This window comes from Eufriesea mexicana, unplaced genomic scaffold (genome assembly GCF_001483705.2).
Source record: "Eufriesea mexicana isolate 0111107269 unplaced genomic scaffold, ASM148370v2 scaffold325, whole genome shotgun sequence".
NCBI lineage: Eukaryota > Metazoa > Arthropoda > Insecta > Hymenoptera > Apidae > Eufriesea > Eufriesea mexicana.
This window is the reverse complement of record NW_016908500.1, coordinates 782,470-796,697: the sequence shown is the minus strand read 5'-3', so window position 1 is coordinate 796,697 and position 14,228 is coordinate 782,470. Positions and strand designations below refer to the sequence as shown.

The 14,228-nt window shown below is 21.3% G+C and overlaps 1 protein-coding gene across 1 annotated transcript in view; it reads left to right on the top strand.

Annotated features, from left to right (window-relative positions):
• Positions 1 to 4,404: 4,404 nt before the first annotated feature.
• The window catches only part of angel (protein), an 11,595-nt gene continuing 1,771 nt past the window's right edge, over positions 4,405 to 14,228 (top strand). Inside the window, exons 1-4 of the mRNA XM_017912069.1 lie at positions 4,405 to 4,452; positions 4,789 to 5,179; positions 5,252 to 5,430; positions 10,541 to 10,914. Coding sequence (XP_017767558.1) covers positions 4,828 to 5,179; positions 5,252 to 5,430; positions 10,541 to 10,914 — 905 coding nt within the window. The 5' untranslated portion in view covers positions 4,405 to 4,452; positions 4,789 to 4,827. The remainder of the gene's footprint in view (positions 4,453 to 4,788; positions 5,180 to 5,251; positions 5,431 to 10,540; positions 10,915 to 14,228) is intronic.

Sequence of the window (14,228 nt, the reverse complement as noted above, 5' to 3'; positions counted from 1 at the left end):
CTTTTTAATAATACCTATATTTATTTTTTTAATAATAACAAAATTTTGTTTAAATATTTTTTGTTAATTCTTTTAATAATTTTTCTAAGTTTATTTTATAATTAATTAATTTTTAATATTTAAATCAATTACTATTACTATTATTACTATCCATTAATAACTATACTCAATTATTTTACAGAACTAATTAAACAAATTTGGACTATTAACTGGTTTATTATTTTTTAAATCTATTATATTATATAAATGAATTACATGTATCATTTACTTTTAAGCATTTGTACATTTTTGTAATTTATTTGTGACATGTGTTTATAATAAATGGTATTTCAGTTCCAATGTGTATGATTAGATTATTTTTTACCTATGTAACCTGATTTTGCACTTTATAATATTATCTTGACAATTTAGTCTATTATAAGAATTTTAATTATTAAAACTTTGTAGTGTATAAATATTTATATTCAATGTTATTTCTCCAGTCATTATAAATTATTAATAAGATGTTATTTTACAAGCAAATACAAGTTTTTTTAAATAATACAGTTAAAACATTGTATTCTATTATAACTTATAACACTATTTGACAACAATATATATGATCTTGAATAATTTTAAATTAATTGATATTTTGTTGTCATTGTAGAAGATAGTAGCTAATTTTCCAATTGCTATTATTGTGTAATTACTATAATCAATAAGATAGAGATATTTATGTATTTATGAATAGTGAAAAATAGATAATTTAGAAATTTCAGAAATTGTATTTTTTAATTCCTTTTGAATTTTTCTACTCTTTTTCATGTTATATACTATTATCACCTACAAAAGTAATTAATACAATATTCATTATTTATAAAATAATAATTTTCAATTTATAATTAATCAAAGATTTAGTCTTTTATTAAGAAAATATAAAATATTTCAAAAATTTTAATGAACTTCAAAATGAGTAGTTGAATATCTTAGTTAATAATATTCCAATTGGTAGTTGATAAAAACTATATTCAAAACTATAAGTTATAAAAGTACAATTAAATGAAAGCAATATTTAGAATAATTAAACTATTATCACAAATTAGTTATATAAACATGCCTCTATAATAAATACCTTAATAAATGAGTACTTTAGGTATATCAATTATATTTTATAACAAACATGATAATTAATTGTAGTCCATATTCCTAAAAGTTTCATTATTTATATTCATAAATTAAATTACGTAAAGTAATATAAAATTATTTATTAAATGATGACATATATTTACATTTTCTTTAAATAATAGTAAATTGATTAAATAAATATGTATAATTATTTACAAAGTTTTGAATTTCGTGAAAATTATTACACAATTAAGTTGACGTAATAAACTGTAAATTTTTTTTTAAAGTAAAAAATTATTATATAACTATTAAAAGTTTGTGTTAAATTGAACATATAAATAAATTCTTTTCTTCTTCAAGATTTAATTTTAATATATCTTTTATAATGTTATTCAATTCTTTAATGTACAGTTTATCAATGTATAAATATTAAATACAATCAGATAATTACGAAATTTTGAAATTGACTATTATATCAATTGTCTATTGTACATCATGACAACGTTATCTGTATTATACTACGGGATATATCTCTACGTTTTGTGACAACAGATGACATAACCTAACCTATGCACCTGCGTATACTTATGCATTAATATCCCCACTACTTGATATATAATCAATATACAGCAAGCAAGTTGCTACGGAAAATTTACACTGAAAGACTTGACATCTTCAAACTTTTTCGTTACAAATCCGAGGTACGATAATATTATTTGTTTTTTTACTTTTTCTATTTCTATATATTAATCTACATTTTTCATTTTGATAATAATTATAATATTACATATATGTCTTTTTGTTTTTATATTATACAATTTTGAAAACTTATTATTTTTAATTGTGATAATGTTCCATTTATGTGTGTATTTTATCTATAAAATTTATCATATTTCATTAGCATTTATTTTTTTATACTTTCTGATATTTATTACACAGCATAAACATATTTTTATTAATTTATGCTTGAATCACAAATATTTTTAATGATAATATAATAGCATACTGAATTGCATAGTTGAGTTTAGACAAAAATATTTGATCAAGGAATTAACATAATCATACAAATGTAAACTCATGACAATTTGATTATGAATTTTAAATAATAATAATTTTTGTTATTATACTATTTAATATCTATTTATAATATATATTAAAAAAACTTATAAATAATTCTTTTGACATGTGTATTTTAAAATACTGCAAAAATGAAATAATACAGTTAATATTAACCAGTGAGATTCTTTAGTAGAATGAATTTTATTTATTAACTGTAGTTTGAAGTAATATAAATAATTTTTTAATGTTTAATGAAAGATTACAAGAAATATTTTTTCCAGGAAGAATAAATTAAATTTGTAATATTTAGTATTTTTAAACTGTATCATTAAATACAATAATATTTAATGCAAAGTATATAATGTTTCCTTAATGATTTGGACAATATAAGTGGACATTTGGAAAGTAACATTTCATGCAAAAAAGAAATTTTTAATTCTGTTAAGTCTAACACCAATTGATAACAATTTTATCAAGAAATATTTGTAAGATATAATGTATAGATTATATTTGTATTACAATTTTGAAACAGTCAAAAGTATTATTATGAAATGAATAATCATGAGTTATTACTAGCAAATAGCTTATATTATTTATTTCATATAAAAAATATTAGATTTGATAATGTAAGATATTTATTATATTACAATAACGTTGAATGCATTATTAAGTCAAGATTAGTTAGCAATATTTTGTTTATTTAATTTACTAAATATATTGTAAAAATTTATATTCTTTAACGATAGCTAATATTAATATGAAAATAAATATATATATTTAAATTTCTATGTATTCTGATAAAATTGTATACTCTAATAAAATTAGATATAATACTTTAAAGCAATTGTTTGTTGCAATTAATAAATAAAATATTGTTAATCACTATTAAAAACAGTATCACATAAAAATATATTTCAATTTAGAACATATCTTTATCAGTTTTTTAAGCAACTGTATAAATTTAATTTTAAAATAACATTTTAATTAATTATTTTATATAAATTAAAATTAATTATTACATAGAATAACTAAAATGCAATCCGTTACAATAAGATTTAAAAAAACAATAAAAAATGACTTAAAAAATTGACTTACATAAATAAATAAATTTTTTTTATTTATTTCTGCAAAATAGAACAATATTTCATGAAACTTAGAATTAATGTCAAACTATATCATAAAGTGTTCCTTCTTTATATCTGTTACTGGAATTTATTCACAATTTTACATATTTAATTCATTAATATTTTTAGATAAATATTAACTCTTGTTTTCTATAAAAATATAAAATATGTCATAAATTGAAACAATATTTCCAAAATATTTAGGGCTATAGCATTAGTATAGAAACAAGAACTTTCTTTATAAATTTTCTCTTAATCAAAAATTAATTCTTTCTTAAATTTCAGTACAAATTTATGATATATTACATATAAACAAATAATATATTATATATTATATAACATAAATATGTATATTTATTTATTTTTTTATTTGTTTGTGCTTGATTACTTAACACATATTTATTGTCTTTATTATTATTTTATTTAATCTTTTCATTAAACATATGATACATTTCTTATGCTCAAATGATATAATTTGAAAGTTATTTTGAATATAATTCAAAATAATTGAAAAGTTGTTAAGTAGAGAACAAATGCATCAATTAAGAATATGTTTATGAAGCTTTTGTTCTGAAATTAAAAAATACACCACAAATATAAACAATCATATATTTGTCACTCATATCAATTAATGATGTTATATTGAATGAATATATATTTAAACATTTAAGTTCATTTATAAAGTTCGAAAATGTGTTTTGTGTTATATATTACATTACATTATATGTTATAATGAAATTATCAATATGTATTTTAAATAGTTTTAATAATTATTTTAGCATGATTATTAATATTAGTATTATATATTTATTATAAATTTTGACTTCAAAAATTAATTGAGTTATAAAATATTTTTATTTATTTTTATAGTCATCTTAAAATTAAAATTATATAATTCATACTATAAAACAATATTGAACGTTTATACAAATGTTACATTTTTATGTGTGTATTACAAAGATTTATTTACTTTGGCAAGAATATATTATCAATCTGTTGCATATTATCAAATTATTGAAAAATGTGTGGTATTTTATTCAATTAAAAAAATGTATAATCTCTAATTCACATTATAATCTTCTTAAATAATATTTATATATTTTATTTTAACAGGGTACATAAAGTCAAAAAATATTGTGAAGAAACAGGAATAAATGACTACATTGTTAGTAATATAGAAATTATATTGAATTAGTATAATTATATTATTTACTAATTTATAATTTCATGTTATATTGAATTGTTTTTAATTATTGTGTTATAGAAAATGAATTAATTATTTGTAACTGTTTATGATATCATTTCATAAATTATTATAAATACATTAATAGATAAAAAAGATAATGAAATGCAAGTCAAAACTTATATTGATATCATAAATATAAATTGTATTTAAAGTTAATAGAATTTATTGTCAATGTATTCAAATTACAGTAGTGTAAATTATATTAAAACTTTAAAGGTTATCAATTATCTAAGAATGCTTTTATTGTGTTTACAGCATCATTACTATGATATTGTTCCATTTCCACTTTTTCGCATGTCCGGATTAGCGGTAAAACAAGTATTTTTGAGAAATTTTTATAAAAGTGTTTCAATATCTGAGAGATTATTTTGTTACAATTTAATGGGAGGAATCGCAAATTCAACTGTACAACAAAATTTAAATCAAACACCAATGGAACCTTTCGTGAAAACATATTACAATCCTAGTAATAATTATGAAGTTCCATTAACATTTCAATCAGAAAATTTAACATGTGAAAGTAATATGCAAACAATTGTTCTTGACACAAACACAAATGTTGAAACTCCAATGGTTTTGAAGGACAAGTATATGATTGATAAACAGAGATATAAAGCAATGAGACAATGGAAACGTTTTAAAAAAGGTAAGTGGTATATTAAATAAAGATTATTTTTTAAATAGAAATATTTGATCATTATTGCATAATTTTTTCCAGACAAACTAGATTCTAATTCTGAAGAATGTTTTATTTTGAGAGTATTATCCTTCAATATTTTGGCACAGTATCTACTGGAAACATATCCATTTCTATACAAGGAACATGACCCACAGGCACTGTCTTGGCAAATTAGAAGACAGCTTCTATTACAAGAAATTTTAGCAGCACAAGCTAATGTTAGTTTTTTAAATAATTTTGTCTATATTTCTATACCACACTAGTACAGATAAGCTGTAAGATAGACCTATTATTCATTGAATTTTTTGTCCTATAAGCATTTTAATTTTAATTTTATTATCGTTTCCAACGTTAATGATTCGTGGTAAACGGTATTAAGATTACATATAATTATGAAACTCATCTTATAAAAATAAGATAATCAGTACAATATTTTATAATCACAAATGAAGTATAGAATTTTATAATAATGGTTCACTCTTATTCAAATTGTTCTATATAAAAGGACAATATTACGTTATTAATTTTATATAATTTTAATGTGTTTTGATTCCATAAACAAGTTTTTATTTCTGAAATTATTAATCAAATGAATAAATTTTTCCTTTTTTTATTTAGGAGAATTTGAATTTTATGAATAATTACTTCTTAATGCAAAAACTATTCATACTATTTTAAAAAATTCCAAATTAATTTTTACTTTGCAATTTTCTAGCAATTTCTATTTCTAGTAAGACATTTTTGAAAATCTGAAAAATATCATTACATTATTTAATATTTATTTATACATCAATTGAAATAACAATTTTTAATTAAATGAATTTTTAGAGACAAAATCAACCAGCCATAACAACACAATTAATATGTTGTAGGCTAATCATTAAGAAATATAATATATTTTCAGATTTTTAAATATAAATTTTTGCTAATGATCTACAAAATGAAAATTTATTAACATTTTTTACACATGATTTTTCTAAATATCTGAAGGTTATTTAAATTTATATATAATTTAACATAATTTGAATAATGTTGTCTTTGGACTTAGTCATGTTAGAAAAACACGAATAATCCATATACAATAATTTAATTAAGTTTCTGTGAGGAGAATAAAAATTATAATTTCCTATGGTAAGTAATTAGATGTTCTTAATAAATAATTATTCTGATCTTTCACTCACAGATCAGACTCAAATATTACTTGCTTTAAAACAAATCCTAATCTGATATAATAATTACTTTCTGTCATTTTATTGTTTTTAAAATAAAAAATTATTTTCATTATATATGAATTATAATTAAATGTCTATTTTGTAATTGTCTAGTTAACAAGTTAAAACTAGTTAAAAGTAAAAGAGATATTATATTCACTAAAATTTAGTTAAGAACATGTTAATTTTTTGCATATTGTTTATTTGGAAATTTACATGGAATTAAATTGTAAAAGATTGCCGTGTGAATCAATTTTGGGTAGAAAGTGGAAATTTTATTTAAATAAGCTTTTTTGTTAGTTTTGACATTTTATGTGAATTGATGTACAAGATAATATTTAATGATTCATTGTGATACCTATTTCTGAATGAATTATGCAAAAGAAGTTAAAATTTTCTAAAATAAATCTGTTCATAAATAAGCTTTTCTTAATCTAATACAATTATTAAGGAAATTACAAACTAGATAATGTATGTACAGAATATTATGTACAGAATAGCAAAATAAACATTTATCTATAATTTTTAAATGCATTAATATAAATAGAGAACAAAAGAGTTTTCTGAAGATGTAAATAATAATATATCTACTTCCTTTGGAAAAGCGTTTTTAAAAATATTCATTTGCTTATAAACAATCTGAGAAATAAATTATTACCCAAGGGCTTATAATCGGTCGTATAAACGGTAATAATTGTTAAAAATACAAGTCTGCTGAATTATATAGTAATGTTAGTAATAATATTGGCAAAATAGTAACAATGTCACATAGAGTTTACTATAAGGAATTAAGGTCCACTTTAGGTATCAAGCAAATTTTATCTAAAATTATAGGTGTGCAAATAGATCATTGAATCAGAATTTAATTTTAATATAAATTTATTAGTTTATTCTGTCTTGTATGACATATTTAATCTTTCAAGTGAAATAAAATATATAAGAAAAGAATGTATATTTTAAAGGAGTAACATGAAATGATATCCACAAAAGTATTTAAATAAATAATTAAATTTTCAAGAAAAATGTTATTTACAATAGTGTTTTGTTTTTGATTCTTGAAGTAAACTTTTCAGATACATCAAAGATATTATTAATTACATATTATGTACAAAAATGACATAAATAAAAAGGTCACACACAATGACAAATTGTATAGTATAAGAATGAATATTGTAGTAGATGACTGATGATATTAATTAATGAGTGAGGAAATTCGGATTCCTGTGCAGAAGGATCTAATAATTAGTATTTGAGAATTATGTAGTAAAGTATAAGTAATTTCTATAAATAGATATTTAAATACCGAATCAATATGGTGTACTATATAAAAAAATGGTCTAAATGCTCAAGTGGCAAAAAGAAAGCTGCTCATTAATGATTAAAACAGATAGACGAGATTCAAATTTATTAAAAAACAAAAAAATAAATCACAAAAGTTCTGTAATAAAGTACTTTTTAACAACAAGTGTTAATATGATATTTTTTATATATAAATAAAAAACAAATCATGCGAAAAAAATTAAGACAAGAAATTAATAAAAATTATTTAGTTTTAATAGTAAAGCAATGTTAAAAATAGTGTTAAAACTATAAATCTTATTGAAAGAAATGAATATTACACATGATTTTTCTAAAGTGAAGAATTTTTTTAAGAATAAGTGTGGAAAAGTTGGACTGAGAGAGTAATTTTATATTTGAACTATATAGTTAATTTTAGAAAATTTGTTATTTTAATTCCATGAAACATCTTCATGTGATATAACATTTCATATGACTACATTCAGAAACTATCTTTAAGATGAATAGGATAATATAAATGTTGAAATCATTAGCAAATTTGATAAATCAGTGCCAGATAGAAAGTTGTAATAGAATTTAAAAAATATCTAACAAAGTATTCCAATTTATGTTTCAATTTCTATCTTATATACTATACTAATAAATGACTGATTACTTTTGTGACTTTCATTTGATGTTACATATTTGCATGTTACATATGTACATATTTGCAAATGCAAAAGACAAACTTTTTTCTTATATATTCTATTCCATTTAAATAATTTTGTACATTATGAAAAAATAAAGTAGTAAATGTTTATAAAAAATAAATTTAGTTTAGATGTAATTTCTGTTTATAAACATAATTTTACACAAAATTTACTTAGTATTTTTTCAAAGCTTCAATGAAATAATCAAATATTTTTGGCTAATAGTAGTTTATCTACACTAGTCCTCATGATACAATAGTAATGAAATAGTAAGAATTGTGAAACCATTCTAGAATGCATTTTGATTGCTATACATTTGACATTGGTAAAATGTTAGATATATGTATATTTCATTCATTTCTTTTTTTTAATACCTATAGTCATTTTCTCCAATTGCAAAATGTAGAACAACGCATTTAATTTTTTATACAATACATATTTATTATAAGCTTGTAGGACATGAAGAACTTATGAGGTGATAAGTCTACCTTAAATTTTGTCTGTACTAGAGGCCAAAGATTTAGCTGATCAAGTATAAGTGATGAATATAGTGAGGTCATGTAATCTGTCAGGTATTAAAGTGTTTACATATCAGTTTACAAATAAATAGTGAAATTTCTGATGATTTGTAAGAGATATAAGTGGAAAATTGTGAGTGAAAATATGTTTATTTCTATCACAATATGTTGTACAAGTTTCAAAAAGGATCTACTGCATCAGAAAGTACAAAGTATATTTGTAGTGTATATGGTGAAAGTGCTATATTTTAAGTGCATATGAAGACCATCTGTGATAGATAACAATATTTTTCATTCTTTAGTGTATATGATCTGTAATATTTAAGTTTATGGAATTCTTAGTGTATTAACTAAAAATGATTGTACATAATAACTACAGAAGATTTGAAATGAATTTGGAAGCTATATGTTCTCTACAAAGTGAAATCACTTGGATCTCATGATAGCAGATTACACACTTTTATATCATAACAATATGAAATTATTTCTTAAATGAATGTTAATAACAGATGAAAAATGAGTGTTCCTTGAGAACTTGAAAAAGGAAGGAATTAGTTTAAAACAAATGAAATGTCTGAAAAGAGAATAAGAGAGTTCTAAATTGACTGTGATTGAAGAATAATTTGATAACCACAATATTTAGACTTATCATAGCTAGATTTTTATTTGTGGGATCATGTAAAATTTATTATGCATAGCGTTGATATACCGAAGGAAAATTAAAAGAAAAAATTATAGTGTTTGAAGAATGAAGTAGCACCACAGAAAACGTTTGTAGAAATTTAATAAGAACACAATTATGTATACAATAACAGCCCTTATTCTTAACTTTTACATTAAAAAAATTTATAAAAAGTAAATACTTTACTTCATTTTGTGCTCTTATCATTTGATCCAGTTGATGTTTACAAAATATTAATTCGATGATCATTGGTTCGAGATTTATTTAAGTACACATTATTTATACATATCTAATAAATGTTTAGAGATATTATTTATTTTTTGTCAAAAATAAGGTCTACAATTTTTGTGAAGGACTTTCATTCTATATTTCTCATTCAGTTTTCTTATGTAATATCACCACCTTCTTGATTGTATTGCCAATTACATGACACTCTATATATTTGTCTTATTAGGAAATTAAGTTTTCATTTCATTTTATTGTTTATTTTTTAACATAAAGTTTATAATCTTTTAATCTAAATATAACATTATTGAATAGACAGTCATCATTAAAGGATAGTAATAGTAAATACTATAATACTATATATTATATTATTGAATTATATAATAAAATATAATATAGTATTATTATATATTAATATTTTACAAATATATTTAAAAATATTTGTACCAGAAGCATTAAAATATTATTGAATATTATTGAGTATTACTAAATATGAAAAATAATATTGAGTAAATATTTAATTTCAGCTAATAAAAAGTAGATTTTTAGCTTCAAATTGAAAATTTGTGATTATACAATTAAAAATTACGAATGTACTATAATTTTTTTGAATTTGGTTATATAGTCAAATCTCAAAATTTTATTTTTTAATACAAAGTAACACTAAATATAAGAATATTTAAAAAATTTATATGACTCTCCAGGTAATTTGTCTTCAAGAAATGCAAGAAGAACATTTGCAAGAATTTTTGATTCCATTCATGGAATTGGGTTTTAATTACTTGTACAAAAAACGAACACATGATAAGAAAGATGGATTGTTGTTTCTATACCGTTCTGATCAGCTTATTTTAATGGACTATACAAAAGTTGAGCTTTATCAGTCGGGTATAAAATTACTGAATAGAGATAATGTTGGAATTATTGCAAAACTGGCAATTAAAAAGAATCCTGAAATACAATTAGTGATTGCTACAACTCATCTACTATATAATCCAAGACGAAATGATGTAAGACTGGGACAAACACAACTTCTTTTAGCAGAAATTGAAAGGATTGCTTTTTTGGGGAATACAATGTAAGTAATTTGTATTATTTAAATATTTATTTAAAAAGCTGTAAAAAACAATTTTAAATGTATTAAAACATAAAATAAATTTTGCTCAGTATAAAAAGAGATCAAGCCTTCAATGGTAACATGTAAATAAAATAAATAATAAATAATATTATGATAATTATCAAATATAAATATAAGCAGAGTGAAAAAATATTTAGTTACGACTATAGAATAATTATTTGTAAAATATGGAGTACTTGATTAAAATTAAGTTCTAGTTTTAAAAAATCTTACACCAGAAGTACTTGCCTCTTTAATTTTTAACAAGAATAGGGAATTGATTTTGGACAACAAAAATATTTATAACAGTTATTTTTATTGAAACTAATATATTCCTATAAGTGCCTTTACAGAGGAATTACTTTTCATAAGACGTTTCAAAGCATAGGATCATACATAGTTATAACTATTTTGTAAACTGTATGACTATACAACATACTGTGCATTTTAGTACAATTGGAATTATGAAATATAATGAAAGTATCATTGAAGTGTGGGAGAACATATGTATGAAACTACCTATTTCATAAATTGTATTTCGTCTAGTAAAAAAGAGGAATATCGAAGTATGTAATAATAGGACGAAAATGTATAGAAAACGCATGAAAAATTCGTCAGTATAAATGTTATACAAGAAAATAAAATTAAGCATATCACATATAATTCGAATATTTATATATAAGAAATACATGTCAGAATTTTTTTCATAAAGAGTGATCTGTTGATTATAGATGTCATCTATAATTTGATTATTCAAATGAGAGAAATATCTTTCACCAGTCAGGGAAGGATTAGAAAATTATCTTCAAATCCCTAAAGCATGTTTACCTATAAAAGTCTAATTTTTCTCTACATAATAATATCGATGTAAATCGACGTATATCAACGTAATATCAGATGACCTAGTCTGCATTACGTATCTTAAAATTTTATTTATAATGTGTGTATCCAATATTATTTATTTGTTTACTTTCTATCATGATTAATTTCTCCAATGTATTTCTCACTACTCTTGCTAGTAGAAAATGAGAAAATATTTTATTAATCGTATTTATAAATAATATTATTTATTCTTTTTCATTTCATCTAATACATAAAATTGTCATATATATATATATAGGGTGTCTCAGGACAGGTGGTACAATCAAGAAGGTGGTTATTGTATAAGTAAAAATAATAGTTTTTTGTTTGGAAACTTAGTTTTGAGGAAATCATGTTTAATCTATATTGATCTATCTACATTGACCTGTGTAACTTTGTACCCATGACATGTATCCATCTGTAAAACTGCTTAACACATTTACTGCTGGTATGCAAATAAATGGTGGATATCATCGTCAACACATAATGTAAAATATGTTGTAGTTTGATTACATATCTAACAGAAACGTTAGATGTAAATATAAAAACATTTCTTATATTTTAAAAACTACATCTTACTTTCTGGTTTGAAAAACTGTCATTATGTTCGTAGGTAAGGGATGTCATACATTTTTTAATACGTCTTCAGGAACTTTATGTTCATTAAAATTGTTTACTAAAAGAAGTTATCTTCTAATTCACCTTTACCTGAATCTCTATTTAAAATTTGTGATATATTAATCAATGTAAATTTCTTTGTTAATCCACATATTTTTAAGTTTTATATCTAACAAATGAAATATTTTTACAGTGATTCAGTGTACATGAAATAGTAAATTTGTAGAACAGTAATGATAATTTGTGTGTACCAATAGATTGAATGCTGTGATATAGCTAATGTTTTCTGCAGAAGAGTTCTTCATTATAAATTTAGAACTCTCAGCATAAACATTTGAATGTTTATATTTGCTGTATTCAACAAATAAAATACATATGCAAAGATAAAATGTTTAAAACAATATGTTACATGTAAAAAGGGGAAAATCTCAAAATTATATTAGTAATATTACAAAATAAGTCAACAATGTGTACAATATTTACAGTATATTTATTAAAATCATGTTGGTGGATTACAAAAGTACTCAAATAGAAATTTATTATATTACTCGAAAGCACCATTAGCTGAAAAATAAAAATTTTTAATATTATATTAAGGCACCCTTTGTTTCTAGGAGTAGCCGTAAGGTGATTTTTCATTGAATATTTTCTTGAATTATCTGTACTGTAGATATTGAATATATCGTTGAATTATATTCTAATTTTACTGATATAATTTTAGAACTTTCTTCTTGTTATATGTAGCAAATGTTATTAATAATGTTATAATTTTAAATATTTTGCTTTAATGTTCATATTTTACTTATTAGGTGTAGCAAATGTAAGCATTGAATATTTTCATGTATGAATATCTCATTTTTTACAATATTTTATTGTACCGTTATGTAATTTATTAATTTATTATTTAAACCAATTTATTAAATAAAAATTACACAATGAAGCATGAAGCACAATAAATAGTTTGAATCTTTAGATAAAAAATTGTTAACATGAGGTATAAGTAGATCACAGTGGGTTACAGAAGTATTTTTCTCTTTAAATTAATTTGAGAATTAAATAGTAACTAAAAACTAAGCTTTCAATTGGTATAAAGTTTATTGCAGAATAATAATTTGGTGTACAGTAAGCAATAATAGAGGAATGAAAAAGAAGCTATATATATATATGTATATATAGACTGATATATTTACTGGTAAATTTTTGGTTTTTCTGTTTCATTACAAAATTTTCCAGATTTTTTAAATAGGGATTAAGAAAAATTAAATTTCTTTCAAGTATAAGTTATACTATAATAAAATAACAGAAAGGGAAACAACTAAAAATAAATAAATGAAGATCGATCCTCAAGTTAAACAAGGTATTGAAATAATACCGGCATTTATTTTAGTTTTTGATAATATATATATAATATATAATTTGGTAATATATTTTTTATTTGATAGACAATTTCGACATTGTTTTGTTGGTATAATACCAATATCAAAATTATATAGCTATTAAATTCCAGAACTAAAGAAAATTGTTATAGAATTAAAAAGATTATAAAGATATTTGTATCACAGAAATTTGTTACATTTAGAAATTAAAATATTTTTGAACCTAGTTTGTCTTAACATTTGATTTTATTCAATAGCAATAGCAATCATACAATAGTAACTATTTGAAGTGGATTTAGAAGAATTTAGCATGAATTTGAAATGGGTGTGAGAATTTCTGTAACTTACTCTGTGTTTAGATATCTAATATATATAATGAAATAATAAAAAAAAAAATTTAATATATATAATATATATATT